The sequence below is a fragment of the Carassius auratus genome, chromosome 31 (assembly GCF_003368295.1).
Source record: "Carassius auratus strain Wakin chromosome 31, ASM336829v1, whole genome shotgun sequence".
NCBI classification, from domain to species: Eukaryota; Metazoa; Chordata; class Actinopteri; order Cypriniformes; family Cyprinidae; genus Carassius; species Carassius auratus.
In genome coordinates, this window is record NC_039273.1 from 16,754,784 (window position 1) to 16,771,454 (window position 16,671).

The 16,671-nt window shown below is 34.0% G+C and overlaps 1 protein-coding gene across 2 annotated transcripts; it reads left to right on the forward strand.

The window, feature by feature from the left end:
* Nucleotides 1–10,445: 10,445 nt before the first annotated feature.
* LOC113050683 (uncharacterized) lies at nucleotides 10,446–15,328 on the forward strand. Of its 2 annotated transcripts, XM_026213904.1 has the most exons (8): nucleotides 10,446–10,555; nucleotides 11,495–11,565; nucleotides 11,894–12,205; nucleotides 12,311–12,628; nucleotides 13,081–13,206; nucleotides 13,646–13,675; nucleotides 14,148–14,194; nucleotides 14,363–15,328. In XM_026213904.1, exons 2-7 carry the CDS (start codon nucleotides 11,502–11,504, stop codon nucleotides 14,183–14,185), a joined length of 888 nt encoding a protein of 295 aa, XP_026069689.1. In that variant the 5' UTR covers nucleotides 10,446–10,555; nucleotides 11,495–11,501; the 3' UTR covers nucleotides 14,186–14,194; nucleotides 14,363–15,328. The 2 variants fall into 2 exon arrangements, with proteins under 2 accessions (XP_026069689.1, XP_026069690.1); XM_026213905.1 differs by lacking the exon at nucleotides 13,646–13,675.
* Nucleotides 15,329–16,671: the final 1,343 nt, after the last annotated feature.

The following is a 16,671-nucleotide window of genomic DNA, read 5'->3' on the forward strand; positions in this document are numbered from 1 at the left end:
TAGTGGCCTTCCCTAGCTGTTTCTGTTTACTGTGTTCCTGTTATACACATTGCATTGTGTATCAAGCCACATAAACATATAACCATGTCTGCAATTGTGATCAGAGAAAAAACAAGCACTATTCTACACTGCTCAAAACTCGCATTTGAAGCATCAGTGGCAAATTCTTTAAATAAAAAAAAAAAACTTGCTTACAGGCTGTGAGTCACAAGTGCCAGACTCTCTTTGACTGCTGGTGGTCTTGAGTGAGCACAGTGGATATGTCGAAGGAGCGGTCGGAGGGCTTTCAGCAATCACGCTACAACCCCAGGCTGGACTCTGCTTCATCCACGGTGAAAGGCGATCTGGCGATCTAAAATGCAAAGTTGATTTATTTCCTCAGCAACCAGCAAGGATCAGCTATTGGCATGACAAAGGGCATATCGTTCTATTTTGGAAGGCCAAACAAAGTCGTTTTGCTTTCACAGTGAAACACACAGCATCACAACATGGTGGTGGCATGTTGTGTTTAGGTAGGTGTGCTTGACTCTTAACTTTTATAAAGAATATCTCTTTGGATTTGAGACTTTAGTCTTTGCAACTTTACAGATCTTCTTTAAGCACCAGGAGCTTGTAACTCTCCAAAAGAGAAAGGAAAAATATAAATCACATCATATGACCCCTTTAAATTTACACTGACATTAGTGACCCCTGCCCCACCAGTAATTCTGAGATTCATGTGGCTGATAACCTGAAGGCACTGATGGAGTTGTGGCAGGAAGTAATTCCCAACAGATTTTGGTTCTTGTCTTTTTCACTCCAAAGCCACATGACTTTTCCAGGTGTCCATGATTTACTGGATAAGTACTGAGGAAAAATATTTTTGTAGTTTTACTTAAATACTTTTACTGTATTTTCTGGACTATAAGTCAAACTTTTTTTTCATAGTTTGGCTGGTCCTGCGACATATAGTCAGGTGCGACTTATTTATTAATATTAATTTGACACAAATCGAGAGAAATGAACCAAGAGAAATGAACCAATAGAAAACATTACCGACTACAGCCGCCAGAGGGCGCTCAATGCTGCTCAGTGCTCCTGTAGTCTACACTAAAAACATATAACGCCCTCTCGCGGCTGGAGACGGTAATGTTTTCTCTTGATATATTTGTAATAAATAAAAAAACAACAACAACAAAACATGTTTTATTATGTAAAGTGAACAGCGGATCTCCAGTAAGCACATGTAAGTCTCCAAAGTGGATTTGCATGAACCATATACATCTTAAAGACGATTAAAAGTCTGTTTAATATGAGACAGAGAAATGTTCTAAAAGCATTGCAAAAGAGCAAATCACATGAACATTAACATGAACAGACATCTGAGGTAGAGATGTGTGTGTTATTGTGTAGATTTCTACATTGTACGATGTAGACTGTCTACATTGCTTTAGATGAATGTAAATAGGGGAGAACCGGGGCGAAAGTAACAAAGCGATTTTCTCCAAGTCACTTTCTGCATTTGCATTCCCAGCTATGACAGCATGTTCAGCATGCAATCCTTGACGGAGCTGAGAAATATCATGTGATTTCCTCAACGTTTCCGGAAGTTAGGTCCGTAAAACTGTTTTCGAGTACAAAAAGTAAATTGTTGAAGCAGTTATTTTTTTTTTTTAGTCGTGTTGTTTTTCTTGTTTCATGTGTCAAAGTAATGACCAATCTACAGTTAATTTAGTGCTTTAACACATCCTAAAGTTTTTTTTTTATATAAAATTAAATCGAGTTTAAATGTCAGGAGTTCCTGTCACAATCAGGTATACTTAAGAGAAATAAGACTAACGGGAAAAAAAATCTAGCTTATATTGTTGTGTTACTTTCGTCCCAACCGATGGGGTCGAAAGTAACAATGTTCAACTTATGTTCAAAGTGAAATTATACTGAAGTCTTTCTACATTTCTACAAAATACCACCTGGTATTGTTAGACCACGCTTATGAGTTATTGGCCACAGAAGAAATATATCTCTGTATACAACATTATCTTTTAAAATGAAGTTTTTCTGAAAAATGGTACTTTCGCCCCTGCTCTCCCCTAATGTAAATAAATAAATCTACATTAAGTAAACATAAGTTAACTATTTCATTTGACCATTAGTATTGTTGATAAATTGTGGAGTTCTTGTGTTGGATAAAGTGAGTGAACACATCAGTAACTAGCTTAACATGTAAATACAGTATATCACAGATAAATCAGAGAGGAGACTGACTCTTGTCTGGATGTTACAGGGACAGATGAGACACACGTGTGTTTATCTGATGAAGAGAGACCGATGAAGAATGCTGCCATCAAAGACTCTCAGTGAGTAAACTACAGTCATCAATAAAATATATTTTAGATCTTAAGTTGTAGTTTATTAATAAACAGTTATTACAGCACTTTTCTGATTCTTGATTGCTGTACATTTGATGCAGATCTTTTGTGGTTGAGGTGACAGCGGCATCTGTGGAATAAACCTGAAACCAAAATAAAAAGTAAGATCATTCTGTTACTTCTAATACAGAAATGAAGTGACACTGTGCTGTTAAAATTACTGCTTTTGTTTTGTGTTTGTGCATCTTTCCGGGATATGAAATGTCTGCAGACTGCTGTGTGCACTGAGGATGGAGAAGATGGAGTGCCATTGGTGAAATGCTCCATCACTGCATCTCCTCTTGATTTCTCATCAGGACCAGATGTTGCTGTGGTCTCTTCATCTTCAGTGAACCCAGAGCCAGTGAGAACATCTAGAGAAAGACCAAAAAACACTGAGAATGTGATTTTGGTCAAGTTTGTTCTGCTGGGTTCTGTTCATACAACATCAGTCAATAAAACCTGAGTTTCAGAAGCTTCTAAAGCATCATCAAATAATGTCATGAAGAATCTGAAAGTCAGGCTCCATTGACTGATACTGTATGAAAACAAACCATCAGGAGAAACTTTGGACAAATGATTGAACAGAATGGAGGCAAGTCATTAATGACTGAATTTATATGTTTAGATGACCTGACCCTTTAAACCCCAAAACAGAAACTGTATTAAATGTGTGCATGCATTAATATTATAGTAGAACATTGAAGAAAAAAATCTTTAAGGAATAAGCAGCTTTATTGAGCATTTGTGCCCAAAACACAAAAAAAGTATTCACAAAGTTCACATTTACATGTATTAATTGGCCAGACACTTTTATCTGAAGTGACTAACAGTGCTCTTATTACAGGACCTCAGACGACTGCAGAGATTGATCCAGAAACCTTCTGCTGACCAGTCCAGTTCACTACACCACAGAAATAATGAAGCTATAGCAAATTAACATGCAATTGTAAAAATATAAAATTAAATTCATCAAAAAATAGAATGCTGACAACATGATATAAAGTGTTTTTTTTTTTTTTTTTTTTTTTTACTCTGTGTAAGTGTTTTCCAGGTAGTGGTGCTCATGGTGAGCAGACACAGATGTTTGGAGCAGACACAGCAGCACATGTTCTCCTGCTATTGTTCAGGGTTGTGCGGTTCAGGGTCTTCATCATGGTCTTCCTCATTCTCTCTGTGCACTCAGAAAAGGACTCGATGTCCCTCTCTCATCATGATTAGTTTCAGTCTGACTGCAGCAGAGATGGACGTGATGGACGGATGTGGGTTCACCATCTGTAAACATTCAATGTCTGAATAAAGTTTTGTTTCATGTGTTGTTGACTTGTATTTTATTTATTGTGACAGTTACTTTTATATATTATTTTACTTGTTAATTCATGTCTCTTGTTGTTGTCAGTAAATAAAATATACCCTAATTGTTTCATTAACACATGAATTCATTCATTACTTGATTGAATATTTAGATGTATTCATCTTGGCTGCATTTGTCTAGTGTGAAGTCATAGATATGAAAAAAAAAAAACGAATTATAATTTGTTTTACAAAAATATATATAATTATTAGTCACCATTTATCCATTTATCATTGTTATTGTTGGAATTATTATTGTTGATAAGTGTTGGGGTGGGCTAGATATGCTTCCTGTGATAATCTTAGTTTTTAAGTAGTAATACTTACATTTTTCAAGTGTAAAATCAACTCTCTTCTCCAAAGGCGAGATCTTCAAGCAGCTGATCAACGTCTTATTTGTGCAGATATTACAAATACTGCAAACGCAGAGGAAAACTGTACCAGGTAGAGTTGTGGAGTTATTGATGCTATGAAGGGTTTAATCTTTAAGGATTAAACTGTGGGTCATTTCAACAGAGTTAAAACATAAAAACAACACAAATATATTGGTTAAACAACAATAACAATAAAAGGGCATTTGTGTATTCAGCAAGACCACAAAAGGAGCAAATTGCATCAACATCAAAATATTTAGATAGTAAATATTAAACCTGTCGCAGTCAGTCATATATTTGAAGTTTTTGCGCTTGTTATAACGTCATAGGTCACATGATAACGTAAACATGGCGGACCACATTCATACTCAACGAGATTTGGCTGTAGAGTACGTACTCTTTTAGCGCTCGTTAATTAAGTACTTATTGAAATTAAGTACCTACTCGTTAAGTATGCGATTTCAGACGCAGTCATACTCAGGTGTGACTTATAGTCCAAAAAATACGGTAATTAGTTTGTACCTGACAATGTCTATTAGAACTTGGCATAACTATAAAAGTAAAATATAGAATAAAAATATAGTATAAAAAATGCTCAAGATTTAATTATTTGACCTGACTTTCCCAGGTATAGAAATCACACATTTGTCACGGTGCAGGGTGCCGTCTCAGCTTCCCCAGCGGTCTGTGTTGTCCTGTCTGTTCGGAAAGCAGAAAACACAGTGGACCAACACCAGCAGATGACATGACACCGCAAACCATCACTGACTGTGGAAACTTAACACTGGACCTCAAGCAACGTGGATTGTGTGCCTTTCCGCTCTCTTCCTCCAGACTCTGGGACCCTGATATCCAAAGTAAATGCTAAATTTACTTTCATCAGAGAACAGCTTTGGAGCACTCAGCAGCAGTCCAGTCTTTTTTTAAGCGAGACGCTTCTGATGCTGTCTGTTGTTCAAGAATGGCTTGACACAAGGAATGTGACAGCTGAAACCCATGTCTTGCATAAGTCTGTGCATAGTGGTTTTTGTGGCACTGACTCCAGCTGCAGTCCACTCTTTGTGAATCTTCCCCACATTTTTGAATGGATTTTGTTTCACAATGCTCTCCAGGGTGCAGTTATCTCTATTGCTTGTACACTTTTTTCTACCACATCTTTTCCTTCCCTTTGCCTCTCTATTAATGTGCTTGGACAAAGAGCTCTGTGAACAGCCAGCCTCTTTTGCAATGACCTTTTGCGTCTTGCCCTCCTTGTGCAAGGACACAAAGTGGTCGTCTTTTGGACAACTGTCAAATCAGCAGTCTTCCCTATGATTGTATAGCCTACAGAACTAGACAGAGAGACCATTTAAAGGCTTTACAGGGGTTTTGAGTTAATTAGCTGATTAGAGTGTGGTACCATATTGGACAATTTCACAATATTCTAATTTTCTGAGATACTGAATTTAGGAATTTCCTTAGTTGTCAGTTATAAATATCAAAATTAAAAGAAATAAAAATGTGAAATATATCAGTCTTTGTGTAATGAATGAATGAATGAATATAATATACAAGTTTCACTTTTTGAATGGAATTGGTGAAATCAACATTTTGATGATATTCTAATTATATAACCAGCACTTGTAATTAGGACTACTTCATATTCAAATGGCACCCCCCCAACACGGTTCTTCAAAGAAAAGAGAACAAAACAAAACAGCTTTTGTTTGAGAATCTGTTAAAGAACTACTGATATAAAGTATATTTTATACAGCACATATTAAAACACTTTACCTCAATATTTTCTCTCAAGAATAAAGACATTTGGCAAAAATAATGCGAATGCCTTATGAAAAATCAGGGGACTGTTGGAACACTGATCCTGCTGTGTTTATTTAGTTTATCTAGTTTTTGGACGCTAAGATGTCAGACACAAATTGCTATGATGAAACCAGCTGCTGGACATACAAAATACAACGAAACAACATGGAAAATAAAAACAAGAGCATAGGGATCAACACTAGAGAGGGCTAACAAGAGCACTCAACATAGAAGGCTGAATGTAGGTGGAAGTGATTAGAAGGCCAGGGGAGTAAGAGTGAAAACTGATGAGGCACAACACTATTTAGTAAAAATATAATTACTCTGTGGGTTTCTGTATAGAAGTTTACAATTCCCAAATGTCAAACCCCTGAAGATTTGTCATAATTTGCATCCAAAATTCTTGCCATGAATGAATTATTTACTAAATCCAAAGCCCAAATATAACTTTGCAGCTGTGAGAGTACATTCTCATGACCTTGTGCAGGAAATGACAAAAAAAAAAAAAAAAAAAAAAACTAAAACAAATAGAGGCCATAAACCATCAGTCTCCCTTGTTAATTGGAAGTGCCCTATAAGAAATGCTTTATTTACTGAACATTATTTACAAAGATATTTAGCAAGAAAAACACACATTATTTATTTTATATTATTATTTATTTTAACCTGATTTAGCATGTCACCAAATGGCTTTAGTTATGTCTGTGTTCCTTTCAGTAGATCCTTTTGTGCATCCCTGCTTTGAGACTCAATTTTAAATTTTGCTTTTGTAAATGCTGTTGATTGAAGAAAATAATAAACATACCTTTATATTTGTATTTATATCAAGATAAAGAGATCAAGATCAAAGTAACTTTAACAAAAGAAAAAGATGACAAAAAAGAAAAAGGTTTTAAACGTTATAGATCACACATTATGAGATTCATGTGTAGATTCTGAATGCATGGCAAATAATCCACTGCAAATATATGACATCACTCTCAAGTTTTTTCATAGCTTGCTTATTATTGGTGGTGCTCTTAAACCCTACAAAGTCTATAAAATATGTCATAGGGATTGTCTTTTTGAGGGGAAACATATACACATATAGAAAGTACTCGATTAAAATTCTAATGTCTGGCTAGACATGTTTCAGTTTTACTATGAACAAAACATTTGCATTTGTTTGTTCTATAATTTAATTATTTTCAGCCCAAACAGACATCCTTTACATAGGCCTTTTTACAAAAGCAAACATCCACAATGCCACTAAACTGTAGGCATCATTCATTCTTAATGAATTCTCACTTTTATTTCTGTTTACAGTAAAACAATTTGTAATTTTATAATCTATTTATGTTTCAGTTTTATACAACATTCACAAATGTCAGCTGTTTAAGACTTTCAGTTTTGCTTTCAAAATGAGACTGGCTAGCCATTACAAAGCCATGGCATGAAAACATACAGTAACAGATTGACCCCATAAGGGTGTGTGGTGCCTTCTCAGCTTCCCCTGCTGTCTGTGTTGATCTGTCATGTTTGGTTAAAGATGTTCTGGGCAAACATCGCTGATCTCGCGGCGGGGGTGTGCAGATCACAATCTGATTCTCCCCCACAGCTGTGGTATCCCTGCTCACCTGAGAAGCATTTAACTATTGTTTGTTCATTTGAGTTTTGTTGGCGAGACTAAAGATTCTCCTTTTCCACTACTCTGCATCTGAGTCTTCTATCTATCCTAGACCCTGACAGACCTTTACAGTGCTGCTGAACCATCCACTGACTGAACAATCATTTTTTTTAGGCTGTTAGTTTCAGTCATGAAAAAAGCTAATGATCTTGTATAGCTATAAGATAATCTAAGAAAATGCATGTCCTTGTTTCTATGACATCCAATGATATTGACTCTAGTATGACAAAATTCATAAGCATTGTCCTAACATCAATAAAGTTTAGTTTCTATCCACCACAGTGCACTGCAGACACACAAAAAAGAAGTTAAGCCTGTGTTACAGGCCAAAATAGGCAACACGGTTATGAAATAATGTGCAATACAGTTAATCTGCGTCACAGGTTACAATCATCAGTCATTTTTAAAACCAGAAAATCTTGATCTGTGTGCTAAGGATATTTTGGGCACAATGCACTTTTAGTACACAATGCTATGAAGAAATCAGTCAAAAGGTAAAATAAGTTATGTCTTCTGAGATAAGATGGAGTTTGTAGTTTACATCAATTGGTGAAGCAAGGAGAAAATGATAATATATCAACTGTTATACAAGTTAAAGCTAGTCCTGTCATAGCTATGCAAAGATTTTATTTCAACAGTATAAACTTTTTCTTTTTTTATGTGTATTGAACCTCAGAACGATCTCAAATAAAAAGAGCCGCTAAAGTCTTTTGTGGTGGCTGCACTTTACAATTAAATTAGGCCTATTAAAATCTTAATTCAAGTAATGAAGGACTTTGAAAGTCTGACAGTAATCAGTTTTGAGTAATACTGTAAGGTTAACCCAACCTGGTTTAAATATTTCAAAATGATTAACAGATGAAAACATTTGTTAGAAATTTAGAAATGTAGGCTAATCAAAAAGTAATCAAATGTAATCAGCTGCATTACTTTAATAAAATAATTGAAATAGCTACACTATTCATTACGTTTTAAATAGGGCAACTTGCAATTTGAAACCTATTACACTTCCATAGTAACCTTCCCAACACTGCCTATACTAGGGAGTCGGGATTCGGCACAACACCTGTATTAGTGGCAGGTTTCCAGACGGCTTCTGTTTGCACACTTCAGGTGTAAGCAGCAGATCCTCAAGTACCACATATGCATTGAGCTTTGTTTATAAAATTTTTGCTCATTTGTGCATTTTCCACCATCATTTAACATCTTTTTAAAGAAGCTATCAATTAATAATCAGTCATGGTTAGTACATTTTGAAAGGGTAACAACCCGGTGACACTTTTCCCCTGAGAGTGTGTAAACCTTCTGTTCTACCATTAAAATTATATTTGACTTGTATAAATGCAGTAATGCCTTAGCTTTTAGCTTAACAATCAATTTGAAATGATTTTGAATAGATGCTGCTTTTTCCCTACAAGTTCCCACTCTTCCAGCCAGATTACACTGAAAAAAATGATTCATTGAATTTACAAAATATATATTTTTTTTATGGTAAGTGGTTGCAATCAATTTATTTTAGCTACATTGAAATAAACACATTTTGCTGAAAGTTAATTAACTAAATTAGTTTATTTAAATATATGTTGTAGATGTTGAAGCGCCTTGTAGGTATTTTATGAGTGAATCTGTTAAAATAGCCTATTGAAGAGACCATGAGCTACTCCCACAACTATGCAGTGATAAGTACTTATTACAACAAAGAGAAATATGACAAATTTAAAATGCCTAAACAATTCTAACAGATAACAAAGGCAACTAAATAAAGGCAACATTTTGTAATTTATTTGTAGATTTTAGCCAGTTAACTAGCTAGCTAGTCTAATTACCATACCTATTCCTTTCATTTCAATTTTGTGCATACAGTGGAAAATTAGGCTACTTAAACTTAAAGCAGCCTATTTCATTTTATGAACGCTAGATTATAGTCCTACAGGCCCAGAGTGCACCCGGCATGCCCATTTTCAGCCCTGGAGTTCCATGCCTCAGACTGGCGCACCTTTTTTTTTTTTTTTTTTTTTTTTGTACTGGCCTTTTCAGTACCACCTTTGTGCTTTCTATTGTCCATTTTCTTTGATCTGTTACTTTTTCCATATCTCCAACAAGAGATATTTTGATGTTGTTGTTGTTGTTATTTAATTTTTTTTGCTGTCAGACAGAGGAGTCAAAAGATATCAGTCGTCAATAGGGTGCCAATTAACTCCAGAAATGGAAAATAAGGGACAATTGTGATTCTTTATTCTTTAAGAAAAAAGTGTTTATTCTTGTATTCTTAAAACATATAAGGAACAGACTAAAGGAAGCTCCAAATATTTGTACTGCTTCCTAATAAAGGCTGTCTTCATGCAGGTAAAAAGTTCTCAGACATAATCACAATTGTCTTGCTTAACCTATGTATGTACAGCTATTCTAAAAATAACTTTAATGTCATACAAAAAAAAAAAAAAAAAAAAAAAAAGGTCATCGATCATGTACTTTAAGAGCACATGAATGGCAAAACTATTTTAAACTGCGTGCGCCATGCATAGTTAATACATTATGACGCAGAAAGTGTTTAAATTAGTATAATATTACATGATGTCAAATCTTATGAGTTTTCGTTTATGTCTCTTTTATTTTATTGTAACATCATATTAATCAGTTCGATGATCGATCAGTACTAAAATTATGATAACTGTCAGAAAGTATTTGCTTATGGCTTTAGGAGCCCCCTATTCATTTTGCGCCCTATAGGCAATTGCCTATGTCGCCTTTGCCACGAGCCGGCCCTGTTTAGTTTTATAGAGGCTATATGTTGTGTTGTTGAGGAAACAGCGCCAGTATTTAATTAACAACAGGCCAGCACCAATGGGTGTGGCTAAAAAAAAAAAAAAAAAAAAAAAAAATCTCCCTTCATAATGAAAGTGAAACTAGCCTGTCCTTCATAATTCGTTTGGTTGTGTTCTCGTCGCATTGTCCATTTGAAGAACTTTGACAAAGTAAGTTTTCTCTGCTATTTAGGTCTGAATCCGAGTGTGTCATAATTTAATATTTGTTAGCGTGAACTATCTACCAGCAACGGTTTGTTTTAACTAGAATATATAAACATACCGCTTAGAATAAAAGACAATGGCTTTAAGATTTTGGCATATTAATGGGATGTGTAACATTATCTCTCTCTTATGCTTATTTGTCGTGAGCAGTGAAACATATTTGGTATAGGCTAGATTCTATTAATGCGTTTCATACACGGAACTATTCACGCATTAAACCTTTCTGGGCGCATGCGTTGTCAACAGTACTTCTAACGCTAAAATATATCAAGTTGGGTTAACATTGCCTCTGGGGGGATTTATTTTTTTAATTTACTGGTATAAAATTAATACTTTGTTAAACACCAAATTTAAGAAATTATAAAATGGAACAAAATGTTAATAGTTATATTATATTATTTATATTATAGTTTATGGGGAATGACCAATTATTTTGATGGGTTGTCTGAATTAATGGCGATATAGTTGTAAATTCACAAAGAAACCTGTATACATACTTGATGATTTAGCAAAAACTATTGCAATGTCACATTTTCTTTTCTTCCTGAAAATACTAGGCTATCAGCATTAAGAATATAGCTTTCTTTTTATCTTTAAACTCTTTCAGATGTAATCGATTACTTATGCTTGTCAGTGACCATGGTTACTTGCACATAGTTTTTTGATTAAGAACCATATTCTGGATTTATCTTTTTTATTTTTATGAAATATCATTGTACACATTGCTTCTTGAAACCCAGTCCAAACGTTTACAATACAGTAGGAATGTACAGATATTGGGTTCGATCTCAACAAGTATGCACCATCATTTTATTTTCCTTTTTTTTTCTTTTTTTTTTTTTTTTTTTTGTAATTAGCAAGTCTCTTTTTGACTTCTTCTTTCAGAGTAAACATGTCTTCAGTGAAGATTATGTGTGTGGTTTCTCTCTTCATACTTGCTGTGAGGTCCGGCAAAGGTAGGCTACATGGTTTACTACATAGATTAATTGCATTTGCTGTTTTTCAGTGTTAAAATTAATTTTAGGGTTTAAGGAAACTACCCACATTACTAGAGATTATCACTGTTTGAGGTGCTTAAAGCAGTTTATGTTTCAGGGTCAGTACAATAAGTTAATTATTTTCTGTGGTTAATCAACAGCATGCCACATTCTGTCAGCAGAAATGTACTTGTATAAAGCCATGACCATTCCTTTAATTATAGATATGTTAACCACAGGAAATTTGTTCTGCTTCCTCTGAAGTACCACAATCCAAATTTTATGTTTGTAATCCTATGTTCTTTAGATTTGTGGAAACTGGAATGCCCGCCTACAGTTGGAATTTTTGCTGAGACCACAGTTATCAGATGCTATTTCAAAGACATAAAAGATATTGAGATAGTTGCAGTTTATTTAACAAAAGTTGGAGAGGATGAGCCATTATTTAGCCAAGAAGAATCAAAAAGATCAGGAGATCAACGCTTTAGTCTTGAAAACTCAGCAAAGGGTCCATCTCTGAAAATCTCTAAAACAATGTTTTCTGATGAGGGTGAATATCTCTACCATGTTATAACGGACAGTGGTTTTAAAGGAATTAAACTTTCCATCAGTGTCACAGGTGAGTTTTAAATTTCTTTAGTCATTATGATTAAAAATACATAGAAGCACACTGCCCCGCTTTCAAGAGTCTTGGTACTTATTGTTTTGCTCTTTCTCAATAAAGCAAAGTACAAGGATCCTGTCACAAGCACATGGCCTGAAATGGTAATGGATAGAGGACCTGTCAGCCTTTACTGCAATGCTACCGACGGCTTCCCAGCAGGCACTATTAATTGGTTTGACCAATCTGGAAACAATTGGACCTCGAATTCAGTGCTGACAAAAGACCCCAAGGACAACGGCAGTGCAAAATCTGTGGCTTTGTCTAGCAAACTGACTTTCAAGTCTATCTTCTTGGAATGGGGACCATTTAGATGCATCGTCTATAATAGTAAATATGTAAAAGTCGGAGAAAACTATCTGAATATCACACCTGTTATAAGTAAGCTTAATTTTCTTATCTCTATGAGTACTTATTTTACATAGCAAGCAAGTTGTGCAACAGAGATGGTCTGCTGAAAAAAATCTGCTATTATGTCTAGAGTTGACAGTAGAACACAATTTAAAGAGTGTTCATATAATCATATTTCATTGTGTGAAAATATGCATTCTCAAAATGAAAGTTTTGAGACAAAGAACAATTGAGATTTGAATAATAGTATATTGTTTTGCTGGTATCATTAGTCTATTTTTGTCTTAGCAATACAATTTACAGGAGTGCAATAATGTACTGCCACTGCCACATGATAGTCTACTAGAGATATTTTAGTGGGTCAGCAGATTTCTAAAAAGGCTTATTGTATTGAATATAATCTTTTAGTTCATTATATATTTTTAGAACACTGTCATGGAGAATCTGTGCTCATGTGAATTGAATGCATTTTGTTTCTCCAGATGAAAAAAACATGGTTTCTTCAGCATCTAATACAAAAAGCATTGTCGCTGGTGTGATAGTCATTGGATCGCTTACTGTTGGCCTGCTGTTTGCTCTGTTGTTTTTCAGAAAAAGAAATCATACTCGTGAGTATGCCTTTAATACTCATTCTAAGGGTAACAAATTAACTTCTGTTTGCTCTTATTTTATGTTAACATATACATTTTAGTAATTTCTTCAGATGGGATTTCTTTGAAACACAGGCTTTTCACTCATTTGTGTTCAAAGGGGAAATGTGGCAATGCTTAAAGTTAGAAAGAATGTGCCTCAGCAGATCTTGTATCAGGAAGTTCATGTATTACTGAAAAACAGATAGCATAGACTTAGTTCCTTATCATGATTGTTAAATGTACTTAGACATAACATGACTGTCCAGACTTGCTTCTTTTTCTATAACTGAAACTGCAGTGAGCTAGCTTTTGTGAAGTGGTGCTTTCACTTCTCTTTAGTTCTTAAAGACTATTTAACAGTATAGGTTTTAGTCAGCAGTAATATCAGGTAACTTTGCACTGAATTTATTTACAGATAGACGACCTTCTGCCAATCCTATTCTAAGTATGTTACATTTGTGTAATTATTTCTTAACCCTGGGTTTGGTTAAACATCTTCTATGTAAGACCTCTTTGTTTCTGTTTCAACTAGGCCTTTTAGCTGCACATTGGAATAGTTCCTCCATACTGATCATCTGTTTCACTTTCCCACTTTTCTTTTTTTTTTTTTAATCTTGAGTTAAAAATCTATGTAGATATATCTGAAAGCAGATTTGGTGGAAAAGTACAGAAAGTGGTTAATTCTAATACACAGCACTCTCACTCTCTGTCGGCTGCTCCCATGAGGGAATATCTGCATGGTTTGTTTGGCACAGGTTTTAATTCTTCTTTCTGGTGCAACCCTCTCATTTTTGGTGGTTAGTGGGATAAGCTTCTGCAGTCCCAGTGACTGCAAACAGATACTACTGTTTATACTGCACTAATATATTTATAAGTTCCTATTAGTGAGTAATGCATGAAATGTTATTTTTAAATAGGTTATGAACAAGGAAACGGTGATGATCCGGAAAAATAGTAACATCAGGTAGGATATCATTTTTGCATTTTGGCAAAGATCAAAACAATACTACACATGTTTTTTCACTTAATGGTTAACAGTTTTTTATTTGTTTTAGCCTGTAAGTTTAGTTACATGATTGAAATTTGTACTTTATATATGTGTTTTTTATTGTATTTTTATTTTTTTTATTAGTCCTGGGAATTGAAGCTTCTAATATCAGGAGATGAAATTGAAACTATAAAGCCTGATTTTCATACTGAGGTCAGCGCAGCCGCCATTTGACTGAAACAAAAGTGAAGGCGTAAGGAAAATGGCAGCTGTTTGTTATATGTGGGCAAGTAATGACTGTAAGATTACATACAAGACTTAACAATCTGTAAACTTCTCTTTACATTTAAGATTAATTGTGGCTTTAGAGATCATATACACTAATACTTGTCAAATTAATGACAACATCAATATAAACAAGAGTTTTAAAAAGGGTTTTGGAGGTTTTCTGAACATTTGAGGAATTATTTTGCAAATGCTTTCTTAAGCCTGGTAAGAAATCATTATTCATGATTATTTTACAAATTTCATAAAATGACAGTTGTAGTTTTAAGAAATAGTTTACAATATCGAAATCTAAATATAGTTTTGTAAAAAGTGTTTATATATTTCTAGGTTTTTTTTTTCCATCACTACTGACACTTTTGGGTTTTACTGTCACAATTCACTGAGGGTTTTGTGGTGATATTGTCCTGTAATGCATCTTAGTAACAATATTCAGGCTTATTAGGTAAGTGTTTTACAAATTAAATTAAATTAAAAACATTTATTCTAAGTTTTATGAATCAAACATTAATGTAAAAAATGTTATACACTTTTTTTTTTTGTAATTGTGTTTATACTGCTACCATTGTATCACTGGTCACTTACACTTCACCTCAATGATAGTAACTTTCAAATTTAGCTTTCATTTTCAAAATAGTTTTAGCTTTCATTTTCAGATTCTGATCATTTAAAAGTGAAGTGAATGATGCTTGACTTGTAATGTGGTGATTTTTCAGTGAGTACAGCAACTGTAGAGAGATGTTTAATCTTTAACCACTATGTATACAAATGTAATGTACAAATGTATTTTTAACCATTCTGCAATAAAGGAAAAAAATACATTTAGTCTTCTTGCTATCTTTAAATTGTCACTTTACAGCCGATGGGTATCTGGTATCTTTTTCAATAACCTCTATAAATAATAATAATAATAATAATAATAATAATAATAATAATAATATTAATAATAATAATAATAATAACAAAAACAGTGATGAAGTGGAGTATCTTCCATGAGACAATTTTTGATGTTCTAGTCTAACAGTTACTAACTGACCTAGTTTCTTTTTAGACTTAGAGTTTTTGTAACAGTTATTTGGTAACACTTTACAATAAGGCCTCATCCGTTAACCATAATTAATGCATTATCTAACATGAACTAACAATGAGCAATGCACGTTTACATTCTTAAATGTATTTATTATTTTTTTTTTTCCCTTTTTTTATTTATTGTGCATTTATTTCATTTATAGAGCTGGATAAATTACTTGAAAATTAGTCTCAGTGCCATAACTTTTTAAAATTTTAAGGTAATATAATCAGATTACTTTTTGATTACTTTTAGATTGCTTTTGACCTACTAGTTTATCATATTGATTTAAATAGACTAATCTCAAATGATAAAATTTAAATAAATATAATGAAGTGCACTGAACATTATATTACAACGTTTCAAGGTTTCCTAAGCTGGGGCCTGTGAAGGAACTGCAGAAGAGTCACAAGTTTAATGAAAAGGTAGTAATTATGTCATAAATTAAAATAAATAATTTAAAATAACAACAAAATAAAACACTTAAATTAAAAAACGTATAAAAAAATAAATAATATGTTTACCCTGCATGTCATGTGACCGTTAACTGTGCAACATGCAAATTTAATTTAATTATTTAAGGGGTGGTTGATTGTGATTTCACTTTTTTAACGTTAGTTAGTGTGTAATGTTACTGTTTGAGCATGAACATTATCTGCAAAGGTGCGGCTCTGAATGTTCAATGAAATATTTTAAAATTCTGGCAGTTTAATGCCTACAAAAATGGCTGGTAAGGGACTACAACAAGCTTCTTCCCAGGTTCATTATGTCATGAATCCAGATAAACCCCGCCCAGAGGAACACGCAACAAAGGGGGTGAGGCCATGTTGTGCCGCTTTATAAAAGAGGGAGATAAAACTAGGTGTGCACGTAAAAATCTGTTCATATATGAATCACAATTCTGTCTTCAAACGGATTCACAAGTTTCAAAACCAGAATTCTAAAGCAGCGTTCTCAATTTTGTTCCTCATGTCACCCTTCTCTGCATCTCTCTCTCTCTCTCTCTCTCTCTCTCTCTCTCTCTCTCTCTCTCAAAGCCACACCTCCTATTTTTCTAATTACATCAAATTAACTAATTAGTGATAGACATTCGGTGAGT

Coding starts and splice junctions, on each gene's coding strand:
- LOC113050683 (XM_026213904.1), top strand. CDS start 11,502: ATGTCTTCAGTGAAGATTATGTGTGTGGTTTCTCTCTTCATACTTGCT. Junction 11,566..11,893: donor TGCTGTGAGGTCCGGCAAAG/GTAGGCTACATG, acceptor TATGTTCTTTAG/ATTTGTGGAAACTGGAATGC. Junction 13,207..13,645: donor CAGAAAAAGAAATCATACTC/GTGAGTATGCCT, acceptor ATTTATTTACAG/ATAGACGACCTTCTGCCAAT.